The sequence below is a fragment of the Perca fluviatilis genome, chromosome 20, assembly GCF_010015445.1.
Source record: "Perca fluviatilis chromosome 20, GENO_Pfluv_1.0, whole genome shotgun sequence".
NCBI lineage: Eukaryota > Metazoa > Chordata > Actinopteri > Perciformes > Percidae > Perca > Perca fluviatilis.
Window position 1 is genome coordinate 11,349,167 of NC_053131.1, and position 17,741 is coordinate 11,366,907.

Below are 17,741 nucleotides of genomic sequence, written 5' to 3' on the forward strand. Positions count from 1 at the left end.
ATGGGCCTGACAGCCATAGTCACTGAGCAGGAGAGAGAGAGAGAGAGAGAAAAAAAAAACAGTTTCACTGATTGGACTGAAATAGTACAGACCTCCTCCCAAACCCAGAGAAGAGCCGTATTTAAGATCACAGTCATTTTCCTCACTTAATACATGCTTCACACATGCAGTATGGGCTTTGCTGAATTTGACGCAACCTGAAAGTGGTTGAATATTATCCACAAGGTGAGAACTATTTTTGGAAGCTTTCATTTATTATTCTTGTTCCATGTTATGACTGCAGTAATAATTTTTCACCAGAGGATGTCACTAGTAGGAGTCTCTCCAATTTTTCACTCTGGAGAGACTTTTTTTTGTTCACACTCCGCCTCGAGATAAAATGTGAATGATTTCATCTGATTCCTTGTGCGCTCTAATTTACACAATCATGACTTATGCAGGAGGAAAGGTATGGAAGCCATTTTGAATAATGTTTAAAAAAATGAAATAAACTGCAACACACATCCTTGGGTTAGAAGTATATTCTTTTAAAACAATTTTGAATTTAATCTGAAAAAGTAGAGCACCAAACAATAAAGTCCCCATAGCATAAAAGAGGCACTCCGTCCTGACTAACCAGTCTTGATTCAAATAGCTAAACAACAGATTGGCTACTGAGGGTTTTTTTTCTTCCTCAAAAGATCTTAGCGAAGAGGTAAAATGATTTGTCCTCTGTGTTTTACAGGGAATTTCATAGACATGAGAGGCACAAAGCAGTTCAATTAATATGAATACACAATAAAAACACAATCTGAATACATACTGTATGCCAAAGCAAATAGAAGGCTTCACTTTCCCTTCACATTTTATGAGCATTCTGCACCGTTTATCACGACAAATAAAATTACATGAAATCAAAGCTACATACATCTTCAGAAACAGGAAACACAAAATTAAAGCAGTGCACCTTTTTTATGTAAACATGAGTGAACAAAGTGTTTTCTGATTTTGAAATCCATTCTCAAACTGGTAACATAACATACTGAAGATATGAATACACTTCTTTTTTTAAAAGATGAGACACACGGTGTTAGCGATCAACACTGTGCTATTTTCGCCCTCATTAAACCCCTGTTACGTCAACTGCAGACTTTTTCCCTCTTAAAGAGATATAAACAATCCACATAAAAAGTTTTCAGAATTCAACACTGCAAAAATAGTTTAAATCATAGAAATACACGCGTGAATATATACAGAGAAGAAGTAATGCATTTGTTGAATGATTACTTTTGAGCTGAAGCACAGCAATAGTCAACCAACTCACGCTGTTAACATCATTACTTTAGTATTACAGTAAAGTGATATTGATTTATCCAGTTACACTTGAAAGCAAGAAAACATACTATTGACTGATCATCATAGCCCCTTGAATTTGTGTGCAACATGTTTCACAAAATGAGAAACGTGAAAAAACGACTGGAATGTTTCAAAAACCACAAGAGAACATAACATGTTTTACTCCCTTATTTTCACTGACCACGTCAGTTAAACATCAAAGATGAAAGGATGAAAGTGCATTGTCAAAACTCATAAAGTTCTTATGGTCATCTGTATAAGAGAGAGAAAAAACGCTGTTTAATCAAAGCAAATACATGAGATCAAAAGCAATGCCAGCGTGGCTCACTGCATAATTGCATCACTGCTGCATAAGTACAGATATACCATATAAATAGTAGTCAAATATTTACCAGTATCAATAAGTGCTCACGTTCTAATATATAAATACATCTTACAGTATTCATAATTACATATTAACTTCCTCTATTTTTGTGCAATAGCAAATCCCATGCATTTTTACCAAGATAAAAACCACAACATTTAGAAAAATGCAACATAAGAAACATTTTTTAAGATTGTTTCACATAAATCAAGCTGCATCCGTCTGTCAGCAGAACTGACGTAACAAGAAAGAAAAAGCTTTTCTTTGAGCGAACTCTCTGACAGCGCCAACACTTCTGAATAAAGAGTACCTCGACATTTTTCCTTATTCAACAACCTCCTCATAACAAAAATGATGAAAAGCAAAATAAAGGCACAGACCCTTGCCGCTTGATTAGAAGCACCAAACTGCACAAGAAGCGTCTACTTCAAATTTGGTCAGACTGTTTCATAATACACATACTTTTCCCCTTATAAATAGTCTTTATTTACTGCACTACTGCATCACACCTTGATATGGTTACATTAAACAACAGTCTATTTTCAAAGTACACATACAGTAAAATACACTGTTTGTATGCATCTAAGAAGGAGTATATGTTAAAGACATTTGTACAGAATCCATAAATATAATTTATGTGCAATTGTACGCAAACTACTATGTCAAACAAAGGCATATTAGCATAATATCTTTCCATATTGCACCTGCACCCAAGAATGATTCTCCACCTTGCAAGACTTCCTGCTGCTCGTCCAATCATTTTAAAAAAGTCTCTGGAGAGAAGAGCACATCAGACAGGGTGGGTTTCTTCTTCACTGTGAAGGTTTGAATCTCCACTCAGATTTAAAAGGAGCTGTCTGGAGTATGTGCAAGACCAGAGAAAGTGTTATTATATTGCCTCTAATAGGATAAAGATGAGGTTATGTGCCTAAAGGGCTGAGGACGACAAGGTTGCAGCTGTAGCAGGGGTGGGGGGTGGGGGGGGTCTATTCCTGGATCAAATCAAGGAGACAGAAAAAGGGGTTTCAGTGAGGGTCCTCTGTGGTAATCTTCAACGACGCGATGGCTTTCAAGCAGGTCTGGACATTCTCCTCCTGTCTGCTGTCCGTGACGCCCCCGGGGTCAAGGCTTGTCTCCTGAGCGGCCTGATGGGACGACAGCTGGTTCTGGACTCTGATGTCCTCTCCTCCAGACTCAGGCCCGTGGACAGATCCCTCCCTGCTGCTGCAACGCTGGCCCTCGCTGCTCTGGGGGCTTGGAGCCGAGGAGAGGGTGACATCAGTGCTGGAGGAAGGCGGGGAGTGTAACATCTGGAGCCCTCCGACAGGAACGACGGGGAGCAAACTGTGCGCCTGCTGCTGGGAGTGAAGAGGGAGGTGGCTGAGGATGTTCTGGTGATGGGAACTGGCAGCACCAGGCAGACTGGAAGCCAAGCTGCTCCTTTGATCCTGAAACGACATATTGGCAGTGTTAGGAGCAGTTTAACATCGCCAAGATCATTTCTCATGTGAAAATATATTACAGTTAGCAAAAATGCAGAAATATGAGAAATAGCGCGTTCAGCCAGCACTTGGAGAACACATACGCTCACCACGACGAATAAGCGATAAGGCTATGAAAAGACCAAAACCAACGAGAAGGGCATTCGGAGAGCGCAGACCTCTGCCTAGGCCATGCCCTATCTCGCAATGTTAACGAGTGAGACATAATTTGTGTATCCAACCCTATTTCGCAGAGGTGTAGTTGAACTGGGTGCAGACTGTTAATGATGCATACCATCTCCATATCAAAGGCTCCTTGATGAGCCATCTCCATCTTTGCCTGGTGTCTGGTTTTATCACCACAGCCTTTGTGTTGGTGCGAGCCTCTCCGTGGTGAAACAGCCCTCAGCACGACTCTCTGCCGGCCTCTGACTGAGGATTCTCTCTTTCCAGACAGCTCTGTTCCAGGAGACACGGGTCGTTCGATTGAGCCCGGGGAGAGGTGCTGAATGGGTGTGAAGCCGGGCGAGCCAGGCCTCAGCGGGGAGGTATCCCATCTGGGAGAGGAGCGACCTCGCGGGGAGAGCTCTCGCCTCGGGGATGGGTAACGCAGACGTGAAGGGGAGGGCTCCCTGATGGGAGACTCCCAACCAGGAGAGAGCAGACAAGAAGAGTAGGGGTCAAATAGAAAGCTGGCCTGGTCTGGAGACAGCATAGTCAGAGAGTCTTCGTCCATGGACTTCTCTCTCTGGTCTGTTGCAAGGACGGGGCGATGGTCCGAGCCCGTCCGCCTGCCAGAGGACTGTTGGCGGACATCGGTGCCAGGCAGAGAGGTGAGGGAATAGCCGTGGGTAGCGGCAGTGGCTGTGACTGACAGAGAAGTAACTCCACACGGCTGAGGACTCGTGCTTCTCGAACGCAGCTTTGGAGTGGAGTCACCCTCGTATTCATCGTCCTCGTCATCGTCTTCGTCGATTTCGTCAACTTCTTCGTCCATGCCGTCGGAGTCGTCCGCGTCTGAGAACTGGTGTTTGGTTGTGACCACTACCTTGGACTCTTGTTGGCTGTCGTCCACTGTAAAAGACAAATGAATGAGTTTAGTTGGATTTATTTCGCTATAAGTCATGCATGTACAAGAATATAATACATGTCAGTATCTTACCATGTTCCTGTATCTCCGTGTCATCCATTGATACTGACACTCCCAGTTCAAGACATTTCTTCATGTGTGCCTTTGACTTCATATGTTTAGTCAGGTTTCCTGTAAAAAAGAAAACATAGTAAGTTACCATTGTTCACTAAAACAAATAGCTGCATTTATTCTAAAAGGAGCATATTTGTTTGTTTTTTTACAGATTTTATCCCAAATTCTATGTCCCCACAAATTAGTTTTTTCCTACTACAAGTGGACAATTCTGCCAGAAATGAAAAAAAGTGATGACAGAAATGAGTGCAACTGCTGATTTTGCACAATAGTGGCTCTAAATAGCAGCAAGAACTAGAATGTTTACTGCTGCTGCTGTTTTCTTTAAAATCTGATATGCACACACATTTTTGTATTTTTTTGTTGCAGATTTTCTCACATTTTTAATAATCGAAATAAACACTGATAGACTTCCATTTGTTTTAAACAAAAATCATAATAATGAGTCTTTTGTATCATCTATAAAGTCAGTATTATTTCATTCTATAAGCTTAAAGAATGCTCACCTTTAGTTTTAAAAGCAAAGTTGCAGACCCTGCAGATGTACGGTCTCACATCTGTGTGGGTCCTGATGTGTTTTTTAAGCATGCTCGGTTTCTTACAGCGAATGCCACACTCCTCACAAATGTATTTCCCCCGGCCTCGACCTCTGACATACACATAGTCTTCATTGGACTTGTACCTGAAAGAAAGACACAGTCTTCTAAAGAATAAATACATTAAACAGTCCTGAAAAGGTAAAAAGACCATAGACGGACAGATAGTGTATGCATTAACATCCTAATATAGCTGCTGCATTTGCTGTCAGCAGAACTGGCAAGTGTTATGATAACTAATATCTTGACTGACCCTCCCTCAAAGATCTTAATGCGTGTTGGCACTGTTTGGGTGGTGGAAGCCTCCCTCTCTTTCCACTCCTCCTTGGCAGTTTTCACTCTGCAGCTGATGTCTTTCACCTTCTTCCCGTAGGTGATGTCCACCTCTTTGGGCTCCGGTTTCCTCTGCAGCTGAATCAGATGAACAAACATTTTGTTAACAGCCATTTCAAGTGGACACCGGATCGACAACGTAATGTGATGCTTCCAATATTGTATGTCACACATGGCGTTACACAGCATGTTTTGCAAACATAAATTATGGTGCTGCTGCTGCCCGGTACAGATAACTTGGTTAATTTTCATGTTGTTTTTTTTGCTGAAAGCTATGCGTGGCATGATTTTTATGTCATAATATTATATCTGATCTTGATTTGTTGAACAATTTGATCTGCCTAAATCCAAGAGCATCCCATTGCCAAGACACACGTTATTTTCTTAAATATATTATTTCAGTGCTTGGTATTTTCACTGCCAATACATCTTTTTTTGCAAAGGGTAAATGCAGAGCAAGTGATGAATTAAAGCTTATAACATCATAGCCGGCAGCAGGAAAATGATATCCAGAAACTTGCCAATAGTGACAGAACCTTCTGCCAAAAGATCTGAAGTGTGCAGTTAGCCAAATTCTGGGTAATAAGGTAATTTTAAACTTTCTACATTTCAAACACTTCTTTCTCTCTTGCGGAAATGATGGGCAACCAATGTAGAAAACTGCCCAGTGCTGCTTGATTATAGGTATTTACTTCAAGTAATAGTGATACTAGGCAAGACCATTTCAATATGTTATCAATGGGGGCTTTGCTCTTACGGTGCATTTTAGACATATGCATACTGTATGCATAGAAAAACTGCAGAGATGGGATCATTTTCTCACCTGTTCCATGGTCTGCCTCCACAGGATGAGGGATGACACCAGTTTCCCTGTGCCAGGCTGACACATGGCGGCCACGGTGTATATTACCTTGTCTCCCCTCTGTTTGGACTGCAGTAGAGCCAGAGCAGTATTGGTACTCAGCTCAAGAGGGTTCGGGTTGTGGGAACTCACACACCAGGTGGCGTACACGGAGGAGAAAGGGGCGTCGCTGTGAGAGCAGCTCGGCTTGGTGTAGTTGAGATAACACCAGCTCACTCCTGTCGTCGTGCGAAGACTTGGAAACTGAGATAACAGTCTTGAATGCTCGGTGTCTGAGATCAGGGTGTATTTACTGGGAATCAGCTGTGCCACCATATCCATCTGCACTCGTTTCTCCATGCCAACTTTTTTCACTTCGCTCACTGATATCATAGAGTAGGGAGGTGAGCTGGTTTCCAGGGAGCTACTTTCCATTGCTGATTCAACTTCGTGGTCAGTGGCTTCTGTCACTTTTTGTTGAAGTGTGATGAATTTCCTCCTACGCGAGTCATCCTGAGCATGAGGTGTGGATGCACCCTGGATCTCTGACCTGTGCCCCTTCTCTTCGCTCAAATTACATTTTCCCAACTCCACAGCACCCAGCTCCTCTACAATCTGCCCAAACATTCTTTCCTCTTTCACACGTTTTTGCTGCTTAACCTCCACGAAAAGGTCCAGGCTGCTAGCAGGGGAAAGCATCCGTTTGTTAGTGCCACCACTGGAGGCGTTAGTGGTTGAGATAGTTCTGGAGGTCAGAGAGAGAGGGATGCCTGTCTTGAGCTTAGCTGATGACAAATCAAGGGCTTCAACATTGAGGGTGAGCTTCGAAGGTGGTCTAGTAAAAGCTAATGCATTATGAGAATCAAGATTTCCAGACAAACGTGAACTCTGATTCTGAGAAGTGGACGTAGTGGAGCTAACACTGTCATACTGATTGTCGAAAATCTGTGATACTGAAGTGTATGTGATACTGCCATAGGATGGCACATAAGTCTGTATTCTTACAGGAACTAAAAGGCTTGGATGTGACAGCTGGGGAAATGTATTCCCGGTGGAGAATATTGGCAGAGTCTGCGGCAGAACAGCAACTGCTGTGAATGGAGGGGAGGTGCTGCTGAGGTACTGCGGAAACACTTGTGATGGGACTTGTATTACCTCAGCGTCCATATTCAATGACTCCTGTCGCACCAAGTTTCCCCTCCTTCTCTCCCTCACAGCCGAGTGGCCAGAGCTGATGTCCACGTGTCTAACTTTGGACGTAGGAGAAAGGCTGCCATAGTCAAATGATATGCTGCGTACCTCTGGGAACCCCTTGTGCAAGTTACACGGCGCCTGCTCTGAGGAGGAGCGTCTCATTTCATGTTGGTGACGCTGGTTGAGCACAGAGAGGGAGTGCCCACTCCCTGGCACTGCTAAGAGCTCCAGTGGTTTGCCAAATTCATCCTGCCTGGCTGGAGAGACAGACTTCAAACTCTCCTCCCTGTCAAAGGAGAAGGTGGAGCTATAAGATAAGTTGCTGTCTTGGCTCGGGCTGCGGGAGAGACTGGTGCAGGCAGACTCAAAACTAGATTCACCAGAGGAGTGCTCGATATCCGCTAAGCGCAGCCTTTTCTTCTTCGGAGGGAGCTTTTCTGGAGGGAATTGTGCTAAAGTTTCACTCCTTTGAGGCCACTGAAACTCCTCCACATGCTTCTCTGGCTCCTTCACCTGCACCTCTGGAGCTTTTTCTGGACTGTCAGGCTCTACTGTGACCCTAATTTCTGGGACTTGTATGTTGGGCTGCCGTACAAGTTTGGGCCCCATTTGAAATGATAGCCTACTATCACTCCTTTCCAACTCATATGAATCACTTGCCTCTATAGCTTGAAATGAAGAATTACTATCCTGTCTCTGCCCTTGATACTTGTATGATTCTGACTGTTCAGAGTAAGGCCTGTTTATCGAGTTTGTGTGTTGGATAACAGAAATTACATTCCCTAAAGTTTTCCGACCAGACATTTCAGAGCTCACTGATATTTCCATGTCACACCTGTCCATCTGCATTAGCATACTTGAATGTCCTTTTCCTAATGCCATAATGCCCACTGCAGCTTGTTTTGAATCATAGTCCTTACTTGAATCAAGCATTTCTTCACACTGTTCATGAAGGCCTTCATATTGAACTGGCAAATCTTCCTCTTCCCTCTTCTCTTTCCGGCGCTTTCGTGTTGCCAGTTCCATTGCGTGTCTGTGATGGCTCATACTAGATGCCATTGAGTGGTAATTTTCCATTTCAAATCCTGAGGGTGAAATGCCACTCTCGCTAATCTTTCCGTGGCTGTCTGCGTCTGCGTGGCTATCATGTGCAGAGAGTTCGAAAGCAGCTTGCCGCCTGAGTCTCCTCATGCCCCCGGTGCTTGTTCTCTCATCAAAAGAGTGGCTGCCTCTAAGGGCTTGAGGCATAGTTAGACACACTACTGAGGATGTTGGCATTGAGTTGCTTCTTATCAGAGTCCCCACATCAGAGCCGGCGTCTAACTGTGGTTTATTTACCTCTTCCCTCGTGAATGACTTTGTGTTTATTTTGATCGACTCAACGGTGTCTTTTTCTTGGGTGAAAACGCGGGAAACACCTTTCTCCGAGTGTCTCCCGGTATATTCACTTGAATCTGTGCTACAAGCCATAAAAACCGCCGTCTGTTTAGGGCTTGGCCTGTAGCACTTCCCGAACATAATTTCTTGATAGGACTTTGCGTTAGTGTTCGGAGGACCGGTCTGGTGCTCGGTACTCTCGGAGCGCGAGAAGTAGCCGGAGTCCGTGCTGCCCTTGCTAGACTGACTTGGGAGGGACAGATTGTTTTCAGAGTCGCTGCTTCTTTTTTCAGACAGCCGAAGTGCAAGCCTCTGTTTGATTGTGCAAGATTGAATTGCACGGTTAGCCTCGGCAGTGGCAGGAGGTACACTCATTTCTTGGGGCTGGGAGGAACCATCCTGAGCTGACATTGACGTGGCTCCCTTTTTCTGAGCAATGAGATTTAGTACTTTTACAGCAGTGTTATCTGATCCCTCCACTGGAGAGTCCAGCAGCAGCAGCGGGTCGTTAAGAGTGTCCTCGTCCGTGTCCGTGCTTTGCTCAGCATCAGAGAATAACTCGCCTTCCCCTTCAAAAGACCCCTGGTCAGTGTTGGCATTGTAAGACCCAAGTTCTGATAGTGGCACTGTTCCAGCTTTGACTGAGTGAGCATGGGACTTTCTGTGTTTGTATAAATTACTCTTGGTTTTGAAGGAGAATCCGCAGGGGACACACGGATAGGGCCGTTCCCCGGTGTGTGAGCGAATATGTTTCTTAAGCACGCTGGGTTTGGCACATGCCCTTCCACAGTAATCACAAACATACTTCCCAGGCTTTTGTGGTTTCTGCTCCACCTTACACATAGCCTCTGACAGCTGATCCATCCCTGAATGGGAACACTGTTGTTGGACTTCAGGTGAACTGGTGGACTTCCTGTGAGATGCAGGTCCCGGGGACTGTGAAGAAACTGAGTGACCTACAGCTTTCTGTCTGCCACGGGGAAACTGTTTTGTGGACTGTGGTGGATAAGAAGACCTCTCATAGTCTTGATGGCTTGTGGACTGGGTTTGGGAGTGCTGATCTTCTAATTGCAGTGATTTCCCTGAGTCAGACATTTCTTTGAAACCACACGTGTCTCTGCTCTGACCTTCTTTCAGTTGTTGGTGCCACCCCTTGCTTTCCAATTCGACTGATGGACTCCTCCTAGTCTGTGCTGCTTCTGAGGTGCATTTTTTCTGTGCAACATTTCTGTCCTGACCCTCAGTAGAGCTTTTCACCCCTGCAGTAGTTTCAAGTGACTCCATGAATACAACTTTCTTTGGGATCGATTTTCAAGGACACTATCTGTTATGTGACTGTAGTGATATTGACATACATGTGAATTGATTGCAGGGAAGGGTCACCTGAAAGAAATCAGACAGAAATTACAATTAGACAAAAAAAATTTGAGTATACAATTTATAATGAGCTCCATTCCAGCAGGAATGGAAACACATTATTTTCTCTTTACCAGCTTCTAAAAAAACCTAGGTACCTTATGCCTGGCAGATGCCCCTGTGAACATGTGTGTAGGTATTTAAGGCACATGCTTTTACTGTACCATGTGTGTCATTATTGGTTGTTTACTTTGTGTGTGTGTGTGTGTGTGTGTGTGTGTGTGAGCTAAATAGAAATTCATGTGAAATTGTTTTTCATATATTTTGAAAAACTACAGGTATGAGAGATGTGAAATATCCATATTATATCACCCAGATAGTTTTTTCATCCTATGTCCCAGATTTGACTTTTCATTTTAATTTAACTTCTTGTGTTTTTGTCAACAAGTATGAGCATGGTATGCGTTTCGATGCATTCCAGCACACACAGGTGACGCTGTTACTGTAGATCATGGTCAACGAAGCGTGATGATGAGTCTACCTGCACCCCTTTTGATCCAATATCTACATAAAACACCAAAATGTTGTGCATAACTCTTTAATCCAATGCCAGGATCACATCATAACATGTTCAGACTCCTTGTCTCTCATGGGATTCAAACCCTGTCACTAGTGCCATCGTCTCCACACTTAACTGCACGGGACCACTAACTGTCCAGCAAGGAACCTCATCATCCCCGCCGGTTAAAGTGAATTGCTTTCGCCGCTACACTTACATGTCATACCATGGGGATGGATGGGTCTCTGAGGGCACGTCATTTCATCTTCTCAGTATCAAGTGCTGTGTCCTCCCTAACGAGGTTATGTAAGATTATCTGGTTCAAACCCTCTGAGTTCCCCTTAATTAGGACATCCACCGACTCTCACTCTCTGTCTTTCTCTCTCACTCCCTCTCTTTCTTTGTTAGCGCACCACACACTCCTCAGGCATTAACCAGATGATAGGAATCCAAGGTGACTCTCGAGATGCTAAGAGATGCTTGAAAACAGTTGTAAGGATAATAATCTCCACTTTGTGTGTGGTTTTTTGTGTGCAAATGCCCCATTGCCTGTTTTGGCTGTTTATGGTTCAGTAGCTCTGCTTTCGGACAGAATTGAGGGCTTCTTCTATTCCAGAGCAGGATAGAGAAAAGATAATGAAGGCTGGCTAGGGCTGCCTCAGATTGTAACAATCTATGTTTCAGCAGGAAGGTTTACAGAGGTAAACTAAGTGAGGTGCCTTGGGGTAACAATATTTAGAGGCCTGGTAGGGAGCTCCCCTTCAAGGTCGGTCTGACCTCATTGCTTAGTTTTCCATCCTCGGTGAGCTCCGAGTGGAGGGAAGGGGAATATGGGTGCAGAGTGACAGCCAGATAAGACCCTCAGAAACAATGCATGCCTTTGAACTAAGCACAACAGAGAGGGAACGAAGCCGACGTATTCAGAGTCTCATCGACAAGTCTCTCAACAGATTCCGACTTTTTATTTATTTATTTATAAAACCAGCAGTACAGTGGTACTGCTGGTACACTGTACCATTTCACTGCAAATGTCTCTTGCTCCCGGCAACAAGCACTAAACCTATACAAAAATATATGACACAGCAGCAATGACGTGCAACAACAGGAGGCAGGTGGGTGGCAGTAGGTGTGTTTCAGGACTATTGTGGGCTGACTGTGGTACAGTATGCCCGCATGGACAGAGAAATTACTTCACAGAGAGATTTGTATGAACAGCAGACATTCGTGGGGCACATCCCTTACTGCTTTCCACACACGAGAGAGGACAATGAGCAAACAAATGCTGGCTATGGAGAGCACCGTTATGCCGCTGCATTACATCATTAGAGGCTAAGTTGGCCATTAAAGGGAACGGGCATGAAGCCTCACGCTGACAACAAATCCATAAATATCATAAGATGACCGGCTTCTGAGAAGCTGGATGGTAAAACCCTCTGTGGTACTCGTAACAGCAACATAGCATGCAGAATCAATCAACAGCTCTTACTGTGATCAGAATGACATGAAGCACACGGTCTGATACAACAGCTGACATTCAGATATCAAATATAATCCTCACACAAACCTGACATTTGAATAGTCCCCTGTCCCATATCGACAGTCACATGTGACATTCCTCATGCTGCATAGTCCGTTTCTCCATTCTCCTCATGTCTGGGTAACAATAATGAAATAAATTAGCAAGGTAAAGTCCCATCAGTCATGAAGCTGCTGGCTGACTGGGTGTACATTAGAAGATCTATTGATGCGAGCTAGTCACCAGAGAAAATACCCAACCGTGACGTGCGGACCCAGGCACAAAAATAGCAAAGGGGCCCTGGGAGGGATTACACAACAGCCCACGTTTAAGGACGCTTTTCCTCTCTCTCACTGTGTTTCAAAGCAGAGCGGCAGCTGCCTCACACTACACACAAAGTGGGGAGTCAGATATCATGATGCAAAGAGCTAAACATCACCTTTCTTCGATAGCCGGAGTCCATTCATCCCCAGATTCAATCAATCATTTTAGCCTGATATTGTGTGATCTGAATGAAGACACAAATTCATTCAGGTACACACATTATGATCTATATAATTCTGTTGGACAGAGTGTGTGAATATAAGCAGAGCAGAGGAGAAATGCAAATGTGACAAGTGCTTTGAAAGACACTAATCACATAGTGCAGCCGCTCTGAATTTACATTTCCTACAGCTTGATTCTATTCAGTTTGTATATGGAGAGGAACTCAATGAAAAGACAGCATGTGGCTGACTGTGAGGATGCTGCAAAAATTAGACATGTTCTCCGAATCCTGAGACACCCACAGCCTGTTCGGAGCCAGTTCTCTCCCGTCACGACAGGATTCGCTTTGTGAATGGAGAGAGTCGTGATGAGGGTGTCATTAACACTGCAAAAAACTAGGACAATACTGCAGATTATGTGCAGCTGCAAACCTCATCCTGTGAATCAGATGTATGAGTTCAGTGTGACATGGTGCCATTACAGCCTCTACATTAACTTCTTCTCAGTAAATACTTCCTCGTTACATGACTACCAAAAATGTCACGCTGTAAATATTCTATTTTTATAAGCCCAAAGCCACACACTGTATTGAATCTATTATTATTTTATTGTTTACTAATACTTTTATTTACAACTGAAAACCCTCAAGTAAATGCAGTTGTTTTATTTAAAAATGAGACTAATTGACTAATTGTTATTTATTTTGTTTTCTTTTACTATATACTTTTTACATCTACTTATGTAATTTCTTCTTTTTTATACAGTACGAAGCCCCTGATGCTTTTGGATCAACAAGTTAATTCACACATTTCTGTGGACAGCACTCCAAGGTAAAATGACCCGAGAGGCAACTAACAGATTTGGAAACAACTTAGTACATTTATGCAAATACTGTGATAAAGTACAGTTTTAAAAGGTATTTGTACTTTGTTTGACTCTTTTCATATTGTGTTACTTTGTACTCCACTACATTTCAGAGAAAAACGTAATTTTTATTCCACTTTATTTTAAATCTTAACAGTTAGTTTCCAGATATTTTTACACCGTACAAACTGTATCATTAGCGCACAAAATATGATACATTGTTAAAGATTGAACTACCCAAACAGTGTACCTTGTAAAGTAGTTAAAAAAAGCTCCACTTTAGATTGCTGCTTATATATTGAAGCAAGATGTAACTTTTGCTGAACACCAACATTTGGGTGGTAAATGCTAAAATGTAGCTTAACAGTTGTACAAGAAATAGGAAAGCGTCATTAAGGTCAGCAAACTGGCTGAGTAATGCAGTTATACAACAATGTATGAGTATTTTTACTTTAAGTTGAGGATATGAGGACTTTTACCACCACTGCTACTGTAAGTACATTTCCTTAAATACAAAATTTAAATAAATTTTGACGTACTTGTATTTCCTTTTGTATTACCTTGTACATTTAGCTCCACTCCACAACATTTCAGAGGGAAATATTGTAGTTTTTACTCCACCACATATATTTGACTGGTGTAGTTAATTTGCAGATTAAGATTTTTAATGTGAAACTTCATGTGACTTTAGATTGCACTGCTATAGACTGCTATGAATTAAAATAGTCTGCCTGAGCAGCACCTGGACCAGCCACAGGTAGAACACATGACAAACCACTGAGTTTGACTTGAATTTAAATTTAAAGTGATGGTTGGATACCTGCCAAAATCTATTTCTATCATAATTTGTTTAGAAGCTGCTCTGTAATAAAACAAACCAAGTATTTCCTCTGATTTGAATGAATTTAGGATTACTCGCCTCAGGCATTTATGTAAAATCTTTGGCCTTTAATCACAAAATAATTTACACATCTATAAATACTTCACCCGCTTTGACCATCCTCCTCAGTTTCACTCTGTGCCATTGGGTGAGAACAACTGGGTGCCTCTATGAATAGGAGTCCTTTGGCGAAGGCATATTTACCAGAGGTCTTTCTCAACATAAAGCTTACACAGCAGAACAAAGGCTTTAAACTTATGTTACGACATATATGAACTTCACCTCTGAGTTCAAAATCCTACCCAAATGGCAAGCCTCTATTTCCTGCAAGGCAAAAACTGTAATTTCACAGTGCATTTCCTTTAGAAAGCTGCAACTCGCTGTGTGCCAAAAAAACAGTGAATGCAGAGAGACTGTGTATTGACAGAGTTCGTCCACAGTATGGAATTGCAGAGAGCTATTATTAGCTTCTAACAAACCAAAGATGAAGTTGAAGCTAACTAACTGCGCTGCACTGCAGCTGAGATCCATTATGCTGTATTCAGTATCTAGAGGAGCGGCACTAAAATGGCTGATACTCAATGTGCAGTGAAGGTCAAGTCGCCCATCTCTATAAATATAATGGTCTGTCCCCCAGGATGTTCCACACTACTCGCTATTTCCACCATCTAAAGCTACACCGCGCCTCTGCTGACCGCCTCAAATCTGCATGTGATTGAATGCCGCACAGGCACTTGACTACTAGCAGGCCTCTAATGATATTAGTGGTAAAACAGATGGGAGGAGGGGGGAGACAGAGGGGACAACACAGAGAGAGAGAGGGAGGGAATGTTTATGAATGGAAGGAATGAGGTTTTCCTCCCTGCTGGCTGTAGTGGCTGTCATATGGCTGACTGAGATATCTTTTACAGGGGACACTGAACACTGCAGGTTGAACAAACAGCTGATACAAACGCCAATAAATATGATATAAAACCTAAATCCTTTGAGTCTTCACTCCTCACTTGATGCATCGTTAATTCATTCAGCCAAAACGTCTGTTCTTGATCAATTGACCGTGGTTTCATTTATCCGTCAGCTCTCTCAAACCGGTGGCATACTTTATGCCATTATCACAGCAGTACCTGAAAATAATCTTGACATGATTGTGTGTTTCCATGGCAACCATGCCAACGTCTGTAGCCAGTTTTTCTCCCCGGTTCCTGTCTACATGTATAATTACCACCACAGATTACAGCACCAAGACTGCAGAAATGTGTGGAGAAAACGGTCTTCAGCCGCACACTGCGTCCATATGTGATTGTACGGTGTGACACCTTATACTTCTTGTGCTGATGGGAATTAAAATAGAGCTACATAAGGTGTAAATTAGCATAAAATCTAATAATCTCTGGGTCTATGAAAAAAGAAATGCTGCCCTTATTTAAGTGTAGCCTATGTACAGTATATATCAGAATATGATAAATGTTTGCAAAATATATTTGAAATTGATGTTGAATGCAATGCACTCTGTTTAACTCCTACAATATGCATTATACTAGAACATACTAGAGCTGAATGATTAGTGGCTTAGGAACTATCAGCAACTCAGTACTGTATTTTGGAGTTTTGGACCAATCCAAACAATGAATCCTGAAAATAAAATATTTGATTAGCCTTCTATGATATTAAACTAAATATCTTTGGGTTTAGGACTCTTGGTCACACAAAACAATCAATTTGAACATATCACCTTTTGACCTTTGGCTTTTGGAAATTCCTAATTTTTTTTTTAATAGTGCAAAAGATAAATCAAGAAAATACTCAACAGATTCATCTTTTAAGAAATTAATCATTAGCTGCAGCCCTACATTAAAAGAAAATGTTTAGTTTGTTAGTTTGATTAAAATTTCCTAAAAAGTATTAATTTGGGCAACATACAGTAACTAGGGCTGCAACTAACTATACTATTTTCATTGTCGATTGATTATTTTCTCGATTAATCCATTAGATGTTTGGTCTTGTTTTGTCCACAGCTCAAAGATATTCAGATTACTGTCACAGAGGAGTGAAGAAACTAGAACATATTCACATTTAAGAAGCTGGAATCAGAATTTTTACAAAATAACTGTGGATTAATTTAATAGTTGACAACTAATCGATTAATCTTTGCAGCTCTACACATAAAACTATGTCATGATTTGGTCAAGTCCTCATGATATGATTCAACGTAAAGTCATTACATTACACTGTATTAACCTTCATAGGTCAAAGCTTCATGTGTGACATGTCAATGATATTTTAACTTTAAGCTTTAGCTGTCTGCTGCGATTCATTTGACTGATATTGCGATTGCTATATAATTCACGATATTGGAGGGAATTATCCTTTTTGTATCATTAATATTTTCATTGAAAAGTATTAATATAATAATATAAAATAAAAATAAAATGTAAATGACTATAGTGTGATTTATGCGAGGATCTGTACCTAACAACGATTTTTTTCTTTAGTCTGTAGGATAGGATTTGTAGGCTGGGACGTCTCTGCCGCACCCGCAATACTTCATTCAGAATGGTTTGACACATATTTTGTCTCTAACAAATATTGCGCTGGATATTGGACTAGTCCATATTGCAATTTTGATAAAATTGCGATTAATTGTGCAGTCCTAGAACACGGGTAAACTATATGTTAAGAATAGGGAATATCGCTAACTTTCCCTTAAATGTGGCAGCCCTACTGTATGTCCAATCCACTGTGTATTTGTCCTCACATGATTTGCATCCTCACACCTTTCTGTTGTTGTTGTTGTTGTTATAGGGGGATCAGCTGTCATGTGCAGGTCCCAGGCTGGGGATAGCCTGCTGCGGAAGGGGGGAAATGCACGGACGTGAGAACCCCTTGCAAACCCCCCATCTGCACGTCATGGAACATTTACAGAACAGGGACCTCCCATATTTAAGGCGTGCAACAGAGAGCATACACAACAGTGAGACCTGCCCTGCACCGGGCTCACCATCTTAGGTGACAAATAGGCTACACCGCCAGAGACGGACACCGCTTTTTAGTGTAGATCGGCGGATAAGGAAGCACATAATAACTGCTTTAAAACCCACCATGGCCGCGGTGTGAAGCAGTGGGGAACGGAGGCTTACCGGTCACTGTGCAACGGGCAGATCATGTCATTCCACCGACACTCTTCTGATGCATGACAGGGAATCTTGTGTTCCTGGGTGGACTGTGTGCAGCACGGGTGTAGGGATCAGTTTTGCGCCGTCAGCGTGCATTAAAAATGTCCCTCAAGGCCGCGCTGTTATTACAGATGTGAGCAGCAGGGTGCGCTAACAGCACACAATCACTGAGGTAATCGAGG

General features: G+C 42.4%; 1 protein-coding gene and 1 long non-coding RNA gene across 4 annotated transcripts in view; one reads left to right on the top strand and one right to left on the bottom strand.

Moving 5' to 3' along the window:
* Positions 1-17,635, top strand: part of LOC120549871 — a 41,208-nt gene extending 23,573 nt beyond the window's left edge. The window contains exons 4-6 of one of the 2 annotated variants that reach the window (XR_005637450.1): positions 5,354-5,474; positions 13,407-13,472; positions 17,189-17,635. This is a non-coding gene — a long non-coding RNA (uncharacterized LOC120549871). The remainder of the gene's footprint in view (positions 1-5,353; positions 5,475-13,406; positions 13,473-17,188) is intronic. The other variant, XR_005637449.1, reaches the window with a different exon arrangement.
* hivep2b (HIVEP zinc finger 2b) lies at positions 507-12,404 on the bottom strand. 2 transcript variants are annotated; one of them, XM_039787042.1, is made up of 7 exons: positions 12,205-12,404; positions 6,137-10,108; positions 5,234-5,391; positions 4,891-5,066; positions 4,343-4,441; positions 3,476-4,254; positions 2,725-3,147 (listed from the first exon to the last, which is right to left on the bottom strand). In XM_039787042.1, the coding sequence occupies exons 2-7, from the start codon at positions 10,007-10,009 to the stop codon at positions 2,725-2,727; spliced, it is 5,508 nt and encodes a 1,835-aa protein (XP_039642976.1). In that variant the 5' UTR covers positions 10,010-10,108; positions 12,205-12,404. The 2 variants fall into 2 exon arrangements, with proteins under 2 accessions (XP_039642977.1, XP_039642976.1); XM_039787043.1 differs by lacking the exon at positions 12,205-12,404 and having other exon boundaries at positions 507-3,147; positions 6,137-10,009.
* Positions 17,636-17,741: the final 106 nt, after the last annotated feature.

What these genes read in the sequence shown, in the direction of transcription:
- hivep2b (XM_039787043.1), bottom strand. Translation starts at nt 10,009, where the DNA reads ATGGAGTCACTTGAAACTACTGCAGGGGTGAAAAGCTCTACTGAGGGT. An exon ending in ATTAAGATCTTTGAGGGAGG is followed by an intron (nt 5,067 to 5,233) that starts GTCAGTCAAGAT and finishes TCTTTCTTTCAG; the next exon opens with GTACAAGTCCAATGAAGACT. An exon ending in CACGGAGATACAGGAACATG is followed by an intron (nt 4,255 to 4,342) that starts GTAAGATACTGA and finishes TGTCTTTTACAG; the next exon opens with TGGACGACAGCCAACAAGAG.